Source organism: Coenobita brevimanus, chromosome 71 (genome assembly GCF_032717465.1).
Source record: "Coenobita brevimanus isolate Jiangsu-jjx chromosome 71, ASM3271746v2, whole genome shotgun sequence".
Taxonomy (NCBI): Eukaryota; Metazoa; Arthropoda; class Malacostraca; order Decapoda; family Coenobitidae; genus Coenobita; species Coenobita brevimanus.
The window spans coordinates 43,663,954-43,683,029 of NC_137024.1; the positions used below are offsets into that span (position 1 = coordinate 43,663,954).

General features: G+C 42.7%; 1 protein-coding gene across 1 annotated transcript in view; it reads left to right on the forward strand.

The window, feature by feature from the left end:
• LOC145406761 (adenylate cyclase type 2-like) overlaps positions 1-19,076 on the forward strand; it is a 95,604-nt gene that overhangs the window by 44,704 nt on the left and 31,824 nt on the right. Inside the window, exons 2-8 of the mRNA XM_080277858.1 lie at positions 3,713-3,989; positions 6,701-6,842; positions 9,023-9,030; positions 10,706-10,921; positions 13,459-13,629; positions 14,307-14,432; positions 15,528-15,673. Of these exons, the coding sequence (XP_080133984.1) occupies positions 3,713-3,989; positions 6,701-6,842; positions 9,023-9,030; positions 10,706-10,921; positions 13,459-13,629; positions 14,307-14,432; positions 15,528-15,673 (1,086 nt within the window). The remainder of the gene's footprint in view (positions 1-3,712; positions 3,990-6,700; positions 6,843-9,022; positions 9,031-10,705; positions 10,922-13,458; positions 13,630-14,306; positions 14,433-15,527; positions 15,674-19,076) is intronic.

Consider the following 19,076-nt stretch of genomic DNA (forward strand, 5'->3'; position numbering starts at 1 on the left):
TAGGGAGTTCGGATCACTAAGTGAAGGTTGCACGCAGCTGACTCTGGCATGTGACAAGCAGGACTGCTGGGTCTCCCGGAAGTGAGTCGAAAAAAATAAAAATAATGAAGGTGTATGCTATTCGCCGACCCTTAAAATATTCTGGCTATCAGTAGCCTAGCCTCGAGGTCTTACAACCCTTTCGGGACTTCGGCGAAAGCTTTGCCATTGCACTTGACATCTCAAAGGCTTTCGATCGAGTCTGGCATAAATCTTTAATTTCCAAACTGCCCTCCTACGGTTTCTATCCTTCTATCTGTGCCTTCATCGCTAGCTTCCTTTCTGGTCGTTCTATAGCCACTGTTGTAGACGGCCATCGTTCTTCTCCTAGATCTATCAACAGTGGTGTTCCTCAGGGCTCTGTCCTGTCACCAACTCTCTTCCTTTTATTCATCAATGATCTTCTAAGCTGTACATCTAACCCTATCCACTCATACGCTGATGACTCCACCCTTCACCTTTCCATTCGGTTCCCGCAACGCCCATCTCAACAGTTACTTCAAGAAACAAGGGATGAGGCTATGGCACACCTAATGTCTGACTTGGCTCGTATCTCTGACTGGGGTAAAAATAATATGGTTGTCTTTAATGCATCTAAGACTCAGTTCTTACACCTATCAACCCGACAAAATCTTCCACAGGTATACCCATTAATGTTTAATAATATTCAGCTTAATCCTGCATCATCCTTGAACATGCTTGGGGTTTCATTTACTCGGGACTTATCTTGGAAAGATCATATTACATCTCTTGTAAAATCTGCTTCCAAAAGATTGGGTGTGCTAAGCCGACTCCGTTCTTTCTTTACCCCTGCACAATTGTTGTCTCTATACAGGGGTTTTATCCGCCCCTGTGTGGAGTACAACTCCTCATGTGTGGGGAGGCTCCCCACACACAGCTCTTCTCAATAGGGTGGAGTCAAAGGCTTTTCGTCTCATTAACTCTCCTCCTCTTACTGACTCCCTTCAACCTCTGTCTCTTCGCCGCACTGTTGCATCTTTATCTCTTTTCTATCGCTACTTTAATGGTCACTGCTCCTCTGAACTGTCTGCTTGCATTCCTCCACCTCTACGACGTGCGCGTAGCACCCGTCTGGCAGCAAACTCTCATCCCTTTTCTGTCCAACTCTCTAATGCAAGAGTTAACCGTTACTCCCAGTCTTTCATTTATGCAACAGGTCAGCTCTGGAACTGTCTCCCTCTGTCTGTATTTCCTGCTGCCTATGATCTCCAGTCTTTCAAACGCAGTGTGTCCAGGCATCTCAAAATGATCGGATCTTGAATTTGGCTCTCTATTGTATTTTGCTTTTCTCTTGGAGGGAACTGTTGCGGGCCATGGCCTTTGGTTCCTTCTTCCTCGCATAAAAAAAAAAACAAAAAAAAAAAAAAAACAACTTAACAGACGTTACAGAGTTGGCTGAACCATTTATTCTACTATTATACCCGCCCTCGAGAAACCAAAACGGGTATTATTTTTCGCTCGCCATGTAATTCACCGGGTCGGGTTGGTCAGGATCACTTGATGGTCGTGATGGTCAGCTTTTACCCTCCCGGAAGGGAGCTGAGTGCTCATATAGTCCGATCTAAGGGCAAGGCTGTGACCTTCACACACGCACACACCCGTCCCCTTGCTCAAGGGTGACAGTTACCACACACTTCGTCAGTGAAACTTTTCGCAACCTGAGCGAGGCGCGAACTCCTGTCCACCAGTTGGCAAGCGGGAACGTTACCACTGCACCAGCGAGCGGTGTGTGTGTGTGTGTGTGTGTGTGTGTGTGTGTGTGTGTGTGTGTGTGTGTGTGTGTCGATCTTTATCCGTTATGTAGACGGATGAGCGCCTGTGCATCTTGTCATGTACTATAATTTTGTGAATACATATGCAACCTGTTCATCTAGGTATGTTTGTAAGTCCATTTATATGTAATCTGCAATATATAGTGCAGTCATGTACGATCGGAGTATTTTTGTAACTGTCATTGTTTTCCAAGTATCAAGAGCAGTAAGAAAAAAAAAAAAAAAATAGCGGACACTTTAAATTCTGTATTTCATTCTACACAAAAGTTACACTCAGCAACCTGACTGAATGGAAAGCTCCCAAACACATGTAGAACTTTCCATCATCAAGTGGAAAGAATGAAGGGGACAGATGAAGAACTAGATGGCGAAAATATGCATTACAGAGAAGGAGCTTAATGTTACATGTGTGGATAGTACTCTGGGGGTAAAGAATAATTCACACACACACACACACACACACACACACACACACACACACACACACACACACACATATATATATATATATATATATATATATATATATATATATATATATATATGACTGACAATGAAAGCACCTAAACGTTTCCCCTTAATACGAAAAGCAACGGTTGGTGTACATCCACGTCCCTGTTAATACCTCCAAGCACGAAGGACAGGCGTTAAAGACTTTCATTAACACTATTAGTAAGAAGATTTATGTCATAAAGAGAATGAGCTAATATACTCTAACGTCTTCAGTATTTCACTTCATACAACAAGATTATTTTATCAGCTCGGGGGTGGTCAGGCAGTGAAGGACTTAGAGTCAATCTTTATCAACGTTCACAGTACAATAATGTCTGTTTAAATGCATTCTTGCTATCACCAAACGATTATATTCACCGCAGAGGACCGACCCCTTACAATGAAGAGGTTAATCGTGGGTCATCAGCCACAATATACAAATGTTCATCAATTTTATCATTGGAAAAACTGCTACCGGTACCTTATAACTGCTCTCTTTAGCCACGTTGTTATGTTTTGCCTAAAGAAACATTTAAGTGATATGACTAAGGTCTGGGATGAACGAAAAAAAAAAAATACTGAGAAAAAGGAGAGGGCGGTGTTATAAGAGGACAACATACAAGGACGACGAAAGAACATAAAAAGTGATGATAGAAAAGGTGTTCTGTAGAAGAGGAGTGCTGGAAGAAGAAAAGATATTATGTTAGAAGGGAAGGTACTGGGAGGAAAAGGTATTGGTGGGAGGTAGAGGAGTTAGAAGTAGAATGCAATATTTGAAGAACAAAAGGAACACTTCATAAAGAAGACTAAGAGGAAATATTAGGGAGGAAATGTGGCCAGAACAGTAGAGAATGCATGAGAGAATAAGAGAAATGGAACCCGATGAAGCAAACCAGTTACGGTACCGTATCTTCCGTTGGTTTGGACCAGTTTAAGTTCTTTACTGGCACTAAATTATTTTAATCAGGTGACAGGTTTTTTCAAAAGATAAATTCCAAAATCATACAGATAAAAAAACGAAATCTGTGAGGAACTGCACCGTACACAACAAGGCTGCACCCCAAAATGGTCTCCAGAATGCTTGTAAAACGGTTTTAGTCTTCGGAAAGCTTGTGAAGCGACTTTAGTCTTCGGAATGCTTGTAAAGCAATTGTAGTCTTCAGAACGCTTGTAAAGCAACTTTAGTCTTCAAAATGCTTGCCATGCCACTTTGCTGTAAACACAGTATCTCTGGGTAGAAGCTGAGAATAAAGCTGTGCCGGCATGTTTCACTAAAACTGCTCGGCTGCCCTTACTTCCCCTTTATCTTTTGTAGTTTTTAAGTTCCTTCCGACCTCATATGATGCGAAACGAAGGCAGGACGATAATGATAAGTTCTTTGTCTGCAGAGAGTCGGTCTTAGGTGAGGTCGAGGTATCGGAGGCGGCGGGTGGAGGTGTGGAGGGAGGCGGGGCTGTCGACGTCAATGGTCGGGGCAGCCTCACGTCCGGCACCTTCGACGACTCTCCCAGGAGCTCAGCCGACGCCACCAGCCCCTTCGAGGTGATGGCCCGCAACTCCCTCTCCTCCCTGCAGCAGCGCCGGCAGTCCACAGCCTCGGCCTTCATCAAGGAACCACTCTCAGCCACAACAGATGACAGGAACTGGTCGTGGAGTTACCTCAGGGTGGGTGTTATTTTTATTATTATCATTATAATTATTATTATAATTATTATTATTATTATTAAAGTATATTTTTCTCTTCACACAAAGCCTAGGTAGAAAAAGTCAGAATGAATAATGAATTATTATTACATTCTGTTGCTCTTACGTGGTGATCATTTTGCCCTGACTAGTTCTTTCCTTATATCCAACAATCACTGTAATCCATTTTACCTTTGGCTGTTATGAGTCTCATTTTTGTTATGCCAACACCTTGTCAGTACAGTATACTGTACTGTTATCTTGTATTTCTGTACGTTTTTTTTTTTAATCTCATCCTGTCAGTGTGTGTGTGTGTGTGTGTGTGTGTGTGTGTGTGTGTGTGTGTGTGTGTGTGTGTGTGTTGCTGCTACCTCTGCTATCACCACAATAATGATGTCACGACCAGTCTAATCGCGTCAATTCAAATTCGTTCACCATCATACATTACCACAACATCTTTTCCACCAGCAAACAGAACCACGTGACGGCACAATAATACAGTAGTACCATGTCGCAGCTTAACAAACTTCCTTTACTACCTACCACAAGGACTGACTATGTGCCATTTATGGGCATGTTCAAACGTGAGTAGCGTCTGGATATACCTGTACAAGCTTCTCGACTGAGAGCCAATAAGCGAAGGATGATGTGCTGGATGGTGTGCTGAGAGCCATCCCTGAATATACCATATTCATAAAATTCAAGCATAAAGTAAAACAGAAATTCCGTTCGTTTTAACGTCATTGTACTTTCATCTCGGTTTTCTCGTGGCCAGCAAATAATTCCGTTATCCATTTATGTCGTGTCTGAGACTGGGAAACTTTCAAGGCACACCATGTCATTCTGTGCCATCTATTATCATGTAATTTTCGACACTAAACCCGGTTTGTTTTCATATATCGGTACTCGTCCACTCCACTGAGCTCCATAGTAAGAATGGGCTATCTCAGAGCGAGCGTATGACTTTGACCGCCACAGTGAAACACCCGCACTCGTCGCTTCTTGGAACACTGTTCTTAGTTCTGTTTCTGTTTCCCTGTTGCTTACATAAGCTGAGCAGTGGGCCATGACACTATATTTTAGCTGCGCAGTGGACCATGGCGCTATATTTTCCAATTCATCGGCCCTATTTCAAAAGACGTGGGCGTCGGGTCACAGCCTTCTGTTTGAGAAGGCCGTGGTTGGGTGTAGCACATAAACATCTTCAGTGCAGCCCTGCGCCCCTGGCGGCGGGCACACAATCTACGCGGCGCTACCCATGACAAAGCCCCTCCATATGATGAAACTCAGTGGCCCACTGCCATAATTTAAATACATCGTGGTTGACTGAACTTCGATGAGCCATAATAACGACGGCCCAGTAACTGAGCTAAATAGGAGTTAGGGATTTTCATCATGTTGCAACAAATGCACCATACTTACTCTTCAGGTACACATCACGTCACTCGATTTTTTTATTTATCATGTAATTTGAAAGCTGAGTAATATTCAGCACGCCACAGCATTCTGCTACAAATGTGATCCTAGTAATTATTATTACTTTCATTGAAAAAAAAAATGCAAAATTTGTTCCTTCAAAAAAAAAAAGAAAAAAAAAATGACCATGAAGAAAGTCAAATTTTAGACTGGTTCATCCAAGATGCCTGGAATCACTGCATTTAAAGCACTTGGGATTATAGGTGATTTATTTCCCCCTCCCCCAAAAAAGTCATGTTCTAAGCCTTCTGCACACCAGAAAATATGAAAGATAAGTGTATGTCGTGTCACATGAGTCTCAAATGTATGTGTTTGTACGCATGTATGTACTGTATTGTAACGGCTGGATTGATCACGTCTGATAAAATATAACCAATACTCACAGACAATCCAGTTATTTCCCGAACACAGCCTACGATATTTCAGACCTTTTGCTCTTACCAAAAGTCATATCCCTTAAGTTCAGTAACGTCTGTCATTATTCCTTCCATACCCAATCGATGTTATCAGTTCAGGAGAGTTCTTTCCAAGTGGGAGGATTAGATATAACCCACTGACACCTTCATCACTGAGATGTTCTAAGTTCTGGGGGCAGCAGGAAGCAAACAGAAAAGACGTCATCGTAACGAAATGGTTCACAGTAATTCATGTAGCATCATTGTGTCTTTAGTATATTCTTGTTGCTCCATTTGCAGATCTTCCTCCTCTTCGACCTCTTGCAATGTCTTTCCCGTGGCTCAATGGCAAATAACTCAATACTACGGCTCTACATCCTTTCCATGAAATCTCTTGTGACTGCCACCAAATTCTAATGTTAATTCTTTGCTATAGCTCTACATTCAAGAAGAAGAGATGGCAATTTTACGTGTAGTTAAAGTGAACAGAGTATTGTTATTCTTATCACCACGTGGTTGTATCAAAGAGAATGGATATTCCTGTGACTCGATAATCGGATTAAGTGTTATTTTTCACCTTTACAGTTAACCAGGCTTCTATCCCCGGCCCAATCTTATCGGCTAAATCTTTACTCAAGGCAGATTATATCGACTGACAGCGGTCTTTCAATACTTTTTCATCTGTGTTTCTGTCTCCTAGTGTTAGAAGTCACACACACACACACACACACACACACACACACACACACACACACACACACACACACACACACACACACACACACACAAACCTAAACTTCCTCACCCTCACCCTTTCTCCAGGAGCGGTTCCACATCAAGGACCTGGAGGACTTGTTCGAGAAGTACCAGCTGCGCCTCCACCATGCCATGTTACTCGTCTACCTCCTCCTCCAACTCGCACTCTCAATCCTTGCCATCGTCCTGCTCATACTCACTCTGGTATGTACACTCACAAATCCACAGTGGTATGCCCAACTGTTCATATACATCTTCAGACTCATTATTTTTCTACTCGTTTACCTCCTACTCCACCTCATACTGTCAATCCTCGCCAAGACCCTACTCGTTCTCACTTACTCACAGATATTTAGGCTCATAATACTACTATCTGTACTTTCTCCTCCATTTCGCACCCTCACTCTCAGCATTACCCTACCCGTTCTTCCAATGGTATATCCACTCGCTTACCAACTTGCTCATGCTTACTCACTTACTGCAAATACAGACCTTCCGGTTCACCGTTATTCTCTTCCTCCATCTCGCATGATCTCAGCCATACTTCTACTTGCTTCCAATCAGATGTCGGCTCCTCATTCGTACATGTAGGCTAACATGGGGCGATTCGTTTACTAATTAATTTTGTATATTATAAGAAACTGTTCCATATTCTTATATCATATCTAAATAATGGGATATATTGAGAAGAGGGTAGTATGGCGCTAGTCCTACACACTAAAGCCCATAGGTGGTTTGTGAAGTGATGCATGGCTAACCGTGTAACTCAGTGCATCTAGCTTAGGCTACGCACAAGTAGCAGGCAGATTTTCGTAGAGTCTAATATCTCGTACATCAAAATGATGACGTCACCCCTAACGTCATGCATCAGTATTACTACCATCTTTTACATCACAAAGCTTATCACCATCATCATTATCACTGTCGCAATGGTCGGTATGGCCGATCCACAGTATGCCTAGTGTTGTTCCGGATCTCTTCACTAATATAAGTCTATCTATCTATATACCTAGGCTGCTTCCCCCAAGGAAAGGGAGGTAGCCGAGACAAGACGACACACTCCCCATTTACTCATCCATTCAAACACATTCATTCGCATCTTAGCCCCAAAGGGGAGAACGGACAGATCCTCACCGCACCACACCGCACAAGGGTCAACTGGCAATGCAATCAGTGACATCCGCAGCAGGGCCCGACAGCAGAACTGGTTTACCCCTGCCACATCATAACAGACCCATCCCCTTACCCGCACCTGACCTGACTAGCTGATCAGACCAAATGCGGGAGAATATCCCCTCAGCGCTGCGTCATCACTTATTCATTCACAATTTCTCTCCATTTATTTCTGTCACGCACAGCCACTCTTCCTTGCTCAACAGACATCCCTCTCGCATCCAGCGCTCTCTTCACACTGTCCATCCATCCTATTCGTGGTCTTCCTCTCAGCCTTACACCTCTCACATCAGATCTAGTTATCTTTTTCACCAATCGCTCATTATCCATCCTCTCCATATGCCCAAACCATCGCAACACCCTCTGCTCAACTCTACCAGCCATCTCCCGAACAACTCCAGTTCTCCTTCTCACTTCATCATTTCGCACTCGATCCATACGCGTCACTCCACACATACTCCTCAGACACCTCATCTCCATTACATTCAAACTTTTCCTCTCTGCTACACCTATATTCCATGTTTCAGCCCCATATAACGCAGTCGGTACCACAACACCCTCATACAGCCTTCTCTTTACATCCATTCTAAGCGAACGACATCTAAACACTTTTTTCATTCCTCCCAGCACCTTTCCTACTTCATTTATTTTAAACTTCACTTCTGCATCTATTCTTCCATCCATGGATGGACTAATATAAGTAGTAATCGATATCCCACCACAGGTTTGCAAAAGGTTTGCATATAAGGGCAAGGACCAAAGGCAGCCCAACTTAATCGACGCCGTCAGAACCATGAGGTATCCAGCCTCTTGACATCATCAGTCGTTATGTCAGCCAAGCAGAGCTAATGCTCTCACTGCCGGCTACTGGAAGTATGATAATTAATCCATTCTTTATAAAATTCTTGCTCCCGTCAGACGATCTTATTCATCTTGCGAAAAACTCAACGCAGTGAAGGTGTTTGAATCAAAATCCATCATTCTCTTCCATACGATGACTTTGGATGAAACGATGGTAACAAGAACTGTATAAAATTAATAAGACCCTCGTGGCGAAAAGTTTACGAATACTGACTGTTGTTATCATCGTCACTATAACTACTGTCATTATCAGCACAGGCCATTACCATCTCAATCATAACTTAAAACCTCCTTCATTAACTTCTTCAGCCTGAGGACGTCATATATATTTCTGCTTAGGTCGAACTTGCCGAGCTATGGGGGTTAGACACAGCTTTCATTAACCCAATGACTAGATCATCCTCAGGGTGGAAAAAAAAAAAAATCGTCTGGCAGTATCTTGATTAAAATAAAAGATGTCTGCAAACTCAAGGTGTACAGATAAGCGATCCTTTATTCATGTTATCTGTACTTCAACTTCCATCATGAAAACCATTGACTTAGTATCGCTATCATCATCACTACTACAACTACTACACCCTGTGACTTCCCTTATCTCAAAATGGAAACTTACACCTATCAGTATCGTTATCAGTTAACCAATTACAATCAATAACTACCGCATACCACAACCACACCACAGCCTCTGGTCTCACCATAACACAAACACTTCAACTCTTTGGCTCCGAATTACCTACATTGCATCTCTTTTTAAACTAATGACGGACGATTTTACTAAGTTCATAAGAAGCGTAGAAAATAAAAAAACTGAAAAAATATGTATAAAGATTAACGTTTTGGCTAATAATTAAGAACTTTGTATTTTATTCCAAACCCACAGCGGGCAATCAAATACAGACCACAGAACCTCACTTCAGTCTAAGGGTTAATCTTCAGACACACGGCCGTATTTTGGTCAGCTGCAGAGGTATACGAGCACCTTTTCTTTACCAATTTATTTCTGCGTGTGGCATGTTAATATTCTTGTCTGCGATATTTGTACCAAAAATGTCAATGATAAAAACACGTCAAAGGCAAGCAAGAGAATACTAAGATGAAGAGAGCAAATAAATCACAAGGGAAGAGGTGCTACAAACCTTTATTTCACCGGTGAGCGTACTACCCGTAGACATATCACCGCCACCCCAGAATGACCATAACTACCATTATTATGCGGATCCACTACATGTTGTCCATCATGGCCCATTCATCAGTCAATCCTCTTATAAAATTCTCTACTCGAATTCCCTAAATCTATGAATCTCCTCTGTTCTTAATTAAATCGCCATCTAATTCCCTTATACAAATCCTCTAACGCAATTACCTCTTTGTATAGGTCTTAAAAGCCAGTAACTCAGCTACCTTCCATTGCCCTTGTACGAATCTTCTAATAAATCATTACTCTAGCCACCATTCAGTCTCCTCGTACAAATCGCCTAACACAGCCACTAACCCAATCACTGTTCAGTCTACGTGTTTAATTTGTCTCTCAGTCATTTAATCAGTCACTATCCAATGCCCTACCAAAACCAATAACCCAGCCCCCTTATAATTAACCTCTAAATCCCCTGCTATTCATCCAGCCATCATCTAATCCCTAGTAAGATTTCTTTTTCTCATCTGCCACAACTACTCCCTTAGTCTATATCGGATCCTCCAGTCACTAACCCTAAACGTTTTCCGACACTAATCCAGTTACCCCATATCATCATCCTCTGCTACGCTCTTCATCTGCACCCAATTCCTTTCCAGTCCCCATCTAACCACCGAAACTCCCAATTTTGTTCTCCCTTATTCCACTCTTCATTACTCATTTCCTCACATCCAATCCCATTACCCAAGTCCCAATATAAATCACCCAAATCCCTACCTAACTGAAACAGTATTTACATAACTGACCCAGTAGTTACATAATTAACCCAGTACTTACCTAATCACCCAAATCCCTGCTTAATCACCCAAATTCCATACCGGCAGTCCAATGGTGGTCAGCGGGAGGAACTAACCGCCGAAATAACAGGGCACGGCGCCAACATCCTGGTGTGCGTCTCCCTGCTAATCTACGTGTACAATGAGGACACCTTCAGGCAGTTCCCCAGGCTCCACATCGTCATCTCGGGCCTGGTGGTGCTGACCCTTTTCACCACGGAGGTCGCCCTCACCGTTTACTTCCAGGAGAATGGTTTCAAGGGGGACCAGTTCAGGGATATCAAGGTGAGTGGGCAAGAGGGCGGGAAGAGGGTCGTACCTGTATTTGTACACTCTTCCAGACTTAAGATTATCTGTATATACGTTTGCCTCTCACCCTTTAAGCTGCCAAACACTTCACAATTAAGCTGAAGAAATATTAATTCCTTCAGCAAGGTGATGTTTTCTTTTTCATTTTAAATTAGGCTGCCACCCTACGATTTAATTAGGTAGAGCTTCCAGGAATGGAAGGGTTAATGAAGGCTACATTAAACCCCCCCAGTCTGCCAAATCGCTCTTAAACTGAATAAAATCGTCAAAAGGTTGCAATATTATCGAAAAAATACGTCAAAGAAGTGAAGTGATTAAAATTAATTACGGAGAGGTATTTAGTAAGTCTGACATAAACATATGATATTTGTATAAATCATAATATCTGCAAATCTCTGCATCACCACCACCACCACCATCATTATCATTATTCCAACCCTGACTTCTACCTCAAAAGACAAAGACACATCATGAAAGTAAAAACGCAATGAAACACTATGCATAGTGAAACAGATCACACACTCATTCAGCCTCCTTGCCTTCGAAATCCTGGCTGCCAGTATGTACTAATATTGATGAAAGTAGTTGCAAAGAGCAAAATTCGGTATGCGAATCTGTTTAGAACGACAAACATTGCCTGATAACAATAAGTAAAATTTAAGTATAATCAGTATGAGTATTCAAAGTGTTCGGTGAGCGTTAATCCTTTCAATCCTATGTCCTATATTGTTTTAATTTTCTTGCTACCATCAGGTGATATTCTTTGGGGAAAAAAAAAATCCTCCGAAATGATCCATAATAATATACCTAAATAACAACTGCGTGAGGCTGAGAAGGTGCAGTCAAGGTCTCTCCCACATTATCATACACAAGTATCAGCTATTATCAATCAGAGATGACGACTGTCATGCAAATTCCATCTCAGGCGCCAAGGCTGTCAGCTTCTCACATGGACTACTAGACACGTTGGTGGTTTTTTATCCTCGGTAGCACTCCTGACTGTGTACTGTGACCAACATCTTTTCTTCTGTATTACGATGCTGTATTCATTGTTCCTATTCTTTGACTGCTAGAGTTTCTCTCAGCTGACTAAATACGCCTCTTAATAGCCTAGATTTTTAAAAAATGGTGCGTTAACAGCAGTGAAGGGTTTAAGCAAAAGAAGTTTTGGCGTTTTGACAGCTGAGATTCTCTCTGCAAAAGAAAATCGTCTGATGTTAGCCTGAATAAAATACTCGGTGCACCGAGCGACAGATCAAAAGACATGCAGTCAACGCACCTTACAACAGTACCAGTTTGACATTCACTACCATCTTTACTTTCACTGAAGCCACAAAAATGGATACGAGTTGTCACTAAATGTGCAGGTAAACATGGGGCAACTGCATTATGCACTGGAGGCGCCAGCGGCTGATAACACACACTCAAGCTTTTCTCAGTAACAGACAGTCGTTCAAGATAATGTGGACGAAGTTTACAGTTTATTCACTCACACTCTTCCTAATCCCTATACTGACCCCTTCCTAACAGACGCCCCCTTTACGACAACATAATGAATATTTAATATTAATAGATCGTTTATATCCAGGGGTTCCGAAATAAAGAAGTGAGAATCTAACTCGACTGACTGAAATTAATTAGGCTGAGCGAGATCTCATTAGGCTTTGACACGCTTCAGAGACTGTGTAAATGACTGAACACTAATCCAATGGAGCCCACAGGCATAGGGAAGCTAGGCACGCGTGTCTATAGTGAAATTCGTAGGTCCACCTTCTTCGTAAAGTAACAAGTGAAATTTGGCCTTAATTATTTCTAATGACGGTGAAGGTATACCTATTGCGATTGCGTCGGATTCTTATGTATATGTGTATTCAATAACCTCATGAAGGCCAGATCTAATTTCCATCAAAGCTGGAATATACAGTGTGCGTGTGGGAAAAAGTAATGAGATTTTGGTGCAGATTAGTGTAGATCAAGACCAGGAGTCATGGTAAAAGTTTAGGCACGGCATCGCCATCTCTTGCATCATCCTATTTAAATTACCATTTCAACGGCAAAATTTCGAGTAAAGGACGTGAAGGCATTATATTTCTAAGGCGATGGGTTACATATTACAGTCCATCGGCCGAAAGTATGATGTCTGAGCTGTCAGGCCAAAACTCTACCCGCATAGCATCATACACGATGGCTCCCAGCGCATGCAGAACATGTGCAAGATTAGAGATCCGACGGTCCACTTCGTATTGCATTAGTGCCTATGATGTCTGATTACACTGCGAGTCTCCCTAGTAATCTTTGCCAACCCCTATTAACGTCCTTCCTAATCCCTGCTAGCACCATTTCAAAACCCTACAAATCCCCTTTCCTAACCGACCCTCCCCAAACGGCAACCTGGTGTATCTGCTACTGGTTGTGTACTGACTACTAATGCCTTCCCAACCCCTACCATCTCCCTTCCTAACCCCTATCCCCCATTCTAACCCCTACTTATCCCCCTTCCTAACCCTCCACAGTACGGCAACATGGTGTACCTGCTGCTGGTGGTGTACGTGTTTCTGCCTATCCCTCGCAAGTGGCAGGTGACCGTCATCGCCCTCAGTCTCTCTCTAGGGGACCTCGGCCTCAGCTACTACGCCCTCGCCAATGACCACCCACAGTCCACCGGAGCACACATCGCCACCAGGGTAAGAATCCTTAACACAACCTCACCCTGCTTCGGTCTCGGATGTAGCTGAATCTCACATCAATATTTCGTTCCCCCCTAGCCAAAGTCTATTATCTTGATCAAACCTCACCCTAACCAGACTTACCCTAACAAGCCTCACCCTAACTCCCAACTTTCGTCTCACCACACCTTAACCTCACATCAATCTGACATACAATCCCAGCCAAAGCCCATTATCAACTTAATCAAACCTCACTCTAACCCTCCTCTTCAGTATCAACCTAACATATCAGTCTCACATCCAACCCCAGTCAAAGTCCATTATCATCTCAGCCAAACCTCACCCTTGCCATTCTCACCCTAATCCCCTATATCAGTCTATTCTACCTAACCCCCCACATCCTTCACCATACGTTCAGCCAAACTCACATCATCATCACACAAACACCTATTCCACCCTCACCTTATTCTCAGCTACGATTATACCCCACTTCACCCACAGCTTAACCCAGTTTCTTTCAAACCCTCACATTTGTCTGAACCCCAAACCGACCCCACCTCCCCCCACACGTATCAGAACACATTATCACTTACACCCTAATCCTCTCTTGACTCTCAACCCCTGATCATCATCATCATCATCGTCATCTGAACGGCCTTTCCCACACTACATTAATCTCACGCCCACCACGACAGATGGGCGTGAACGTGGGCGTGCTCGTGTGCGTGAACCTGGTGGGGGTGTACTGGAGGTTCATGAGTGAGGTGGCATTCAGGAGGGCGTTCCTGGACAAGAGGGGCAACCTGGAGTCAAAGTTTAAGGTGAGGCTTGAGAAGAGGGAGAGAAGAGGAGGAGAGTGGTGTGTGTGTGTGTGTGTGTGTGTGTGTGTGTGTGTGTGTAATTCACCGGGTCGGTCAGGATCACTTGATGGTCGTGATTGTCAGCTTTTACCCTCCCGGAAGGGAGCTGAGAGCTCATATAGTCCGATCTAAGGGCAAGGCTGTGACCTACACACACGCACACACCCGTCCCCTTGCTCAAGGGGGACAGTAACCACTGTGTGTGTGTGTGTGTGTGTGTGTGTGTGTGTGTGTGTGTGTGTGTGTGTGTGTGTGAGAGAGAGAGAGAGAGAGAGACTGGGGGGAAGGGGAGACAGAGACAGAAGCAGTATGTTATCGCCGATCCATTGTGTATTTTCTTTATTCTTCTGCTGTGATCTCTCTCTCTCAGTTAGGCAAGACTCCTAGTACGAGTTCACACAGACAGCATTCACTTACTGCATCAGCTCCGCCTCTTAAATGGACCAATGAAGCTCTACATCTTTTCCACCAAGATATTCTCTCATATATCCCAGCTTTGTTTTATTTCAACCGTCAGATTTCCATAATTTTTATTCATACATCAGGGAAGAGAATGAAGACCACATCATTTCTGTAAACCGTAGCGATAACAGAAAAAAAACACAAATATAAATTCCCAGGTGTTTCATTACGACGGTCTCTTTTTTTCTAAATTTGCTACTGACAGATTAATGTCAATGAGTTTTCGAACTGGATGGATTAGAGATGGCCTTCATTATCGCTATTTAGATAACATGGCCAGGTTGTGGCAAGAATAAATAGGTTTAATAGGGTTACAATAGGATAAATAGGGTTGAATTTAAGGTGATGTACGAGTTAAATAAACTCCTTCAGAAAGAAGAAGCGATTTTCATTTGCAGTTTCATTCTGCTTAGGACAGACGTTTCGAAATGAGGCGGTTAAATATAGTACAATTAACACAAACAGTACGAGGTATCCTTCATAAGCTTTAACATCATCGCCTAGTGAAAGCAAGAATGAAATAACTATGACATCATCGTATTAAAGTGGTCAAGGTGAAATAATAACTTTCCTCTCCCCTTCATCCCCTCACAGCTGGACGCAGAGAAGAAGCAGGAGGAAGCGCTGCTGCTGAGTGTATTGCCCAAGAACATCATGCAGCAGGTCAAGACGGTCTTCCGCAACATGATATACAAGACGTTTTACGAGGGTAACCCCATCTCAAAAAGCAACCCATTTCCGTGAGTCTTGTGTGACGTTTTCTGATTATTCGAGTTCACTGCAACTGCAAAGGTAATTTCAAGGATCTGGTCACATTTCACAAGATCCTTCAAAAGATCAGGTCATGAATGAAAACAAATTAAAAGACTGGCTCACATATCAAAAGACCATATAAAAGACCAAATAACATTTCAAAAGACAAATTAAAAAGTCAGCTCACATTTCAGATCATATGAAAGACCAGCTCACATTTTAAAAGATCATTATGGAAGACTAGCTCACATCTCAGAGACCATTTAGAAAACCTGCTTGTATTTCAAGCCCGTTTTAAAAAAACACCTCACACCTCAAAGACTGTTTTAAAAATCAACTTACACCTCGGATATCAATTCAAAAGCCAGCTCCCATTTCAGACAGCAACATTTTCTCTCGTGAGTGCTACTGTGCTGCTGTTAATTATTTCCCAAGCTAAGCCACGTTTCACTTACCAACGTAGTTCCAGTTTCCAGCCCCAATCCCTTGAGTGTTACAGGATGGTAGTTATAAATCCTGTCCGACTAGCACAACTTCATCTAAGACAAACCCCAGTTCAAAAATCAGTCCATGCCATTAAGTGTTCTAAATTACTGCCCCTTTCACCGCGATGGTCTTATGTTGATTCTTGCCATGTCCAGATGTGTTCAATTCAACTTACAGGACCGACCACTTGTAAGGATTAATGAAGGCTATACTTATCCTCTTCTAATCGAAAAGTCTCTCCTACGCTGGGTAAAGTAGAGCAAGAATGACACGAAAATATGTCGTAGAGAAGGGATAGGCCTTCGGATAATAAAAGTACCTCCTAAAAATCAATATAAAAAACACAGCAACACAGCACAATCAAAGTCCTGCAGCATGTCAGGATCCACACAATTATCCACCTAAAAGGGAAAAAAAAAAGTGAACAGCAATACAGAAAACAAGAGCTGGGTAGAGCAGAGATGGGAAGTGAAAAGAAGGAAAGGGCTGGATAGAGTAGAGTAGGACTGATAAGGACGGGATAGGGCAATTCAGGGATAAGAAAGTCAAGGCAAGAAAGTGAAGTGAGGAGTTGACATGAGCTGGGTTGGGTTGGGTTGGGTAGAATAAGTCAGGATAGAGTTTGACTAGAAAGGACGGAATACAGATGGGCAGGACAAAACTAGTCAAGGCAGGGAAGGACAAGGGAGGGCGGGACATGGCAGAACAAGGTACCGTAAGTCAGGGCAGAGCAGGGATGAACAGGCCAGGGCAGGGAAACAGAGATATGAGCAGGGCAGGTAGAACTAAATATTGGAAAAACAAGGAACGATCAGGGCAGTGGAAAAAAAAAAAAAAAAAGTAGGGCAATAAAAATCACAACAGGCCCAGAGAAAAACAGAACAGGACATTAACAATACACCACGCCACCAAATGTCTGACTCATGACACCAAAACCCACATTCTGACCCGACCTATTAAAAAAAAAAAAAAAAAAAAAAAAAATAACTCTCATTCCCACCCCTGCCTCACCCACTCATGACACCTCGTTACAGCCACACCACAAATACTGGAAATCAAGGGTGTGGTGGGTTTTGCTGTCGAATATAATGGTACGCACGATCCCCCCCCCCCGCCTACCTGTTTCTATGATAGTGGAATATAGAATTACATAGTGGGAAAAGGAATTACAATGACACATGGTGATGATGATGATGATGATGATGATGATGACGATGATGATGATACAATCGTTCCCAAGCATTACAAGTGACAGTTATACAGATAATGTAATTTAATCTCACTCACAGTCTACTTCAGCTTCGTCAGAGAATAAAACACTGTTGTTTAGTGTGAGGACCTGAAACAGGGTTACAAAGAGATAAGGCTAGCACAGAAAACGAGATTAGCAGTGTGTGTGTGTGTGTGTGTGTGTGTGTGTGTGTGTGTGTGTGTGTGTGTGTGTGTGTGTACGCGCGCGCGCGCGCCCAGCTGCTACTGTAGAGGTGAGACAGAGAGGGTAATGAGAACAGTCAGTGAGGTGTAAACGCAGGTGAGTTTTGTCATGGTGATAATCATGAAGGCCACAGACCACATATACGTGGCTGAGATGAACAGATAGCTAGCTAGCTAGATAGATAAACAGACAGACGGACAGACCGATAGATAAACGGACCGACAGATAGATAGATTGATAGCAGTTGAATCTTGTCAAGGTGATAGCCTTGCCGGACGATGAAGGACAGATAACAAATCCCCATTACTGGGTTTTGATGTTGCCGCAATGTATGTATGTAGACAGACAGGCAGACAGATAGCAAACGAGTTTTGTGAAAGTTATAATCATGGGGGGAAGGGCGATGGTTACAAAATTTAACAGTTACGGATGCTGGATGTGGCCGAAATGAACGTGGGTAGATTGATACAGATAGATAAGTAAACTGCTGCACTGACAAACAGATAAACAGATAGATAAGACAGACAACCACCCCTCACTCTTTACCCCATATTTTCCACTCCTCTCTACCCCTGTCCGTCTGCCCTTTTCCATCCTCACTCCACTTCCCTTACCCTCCATCCACACTTTTACACCCTTCACTCCTCACCTCGGCCATGTTTCGTTTTAACGCCCCAATTCGATTCGACAGAATTAATTTTCTTGGCATACACTTGGTGACCAGACAACAATCTTGGAAACTTTTTTTTTTTTTTTTTTTTTTTTTAAAGGAAATTGCAAATTAACATACTTGTCAGGTTCGCGTCGAAGGATATAAAGATTAGGTCAAAATTAGGATACATGACTTCGAAGTTAGGTTCGAAAGGACGTGATTTGCACTGTTAGATTGGTTTGGCTTGGTTTGGGTGGTTTCTCCATTCTTTCCTCTCAGAAGTATATCTAGGCTAAATAAAGAGGATGCCAAAGTTAGCTTCGAAAGATGCCACGGTTATATCAGAACACTGCTAATATTAGGTCCATTGGATTTCATTTTACGTTTAAGATCACCTTTGCTGAAAGAAATCATGCAGTTCCCTTTATTTTTTTTTTTTAATTTCTCAGTAGGAATGTGGAGAGGATGGGGGATGACAATTGGGTGCAGAAAGTAAGAAGTATTAACGCTGAGGGTAGGGGTGCGACAGGCACACCGAAAAAGACCTGGGACGAGGTCATAGAGTGTGATCTCAGGGATAAGGGACTGAATAGGGAGGCTGCCAGAGATCGAGCGGCATGGAGACCAGCCAATAGGTGACAAAGACCGACGCATACAATCATGTTGGAACCTTTAAAAATGAAACGAAACGAATTGGAAATGAAGGTCAGATTTAAACAGGACACACCAATGTTCTCATGTGACAATGAGAAGGCAATTAAAACTAATATTTACCTTCCCCTTTACTCTCTACTCTCTCCTTTCTACTCAACCATCT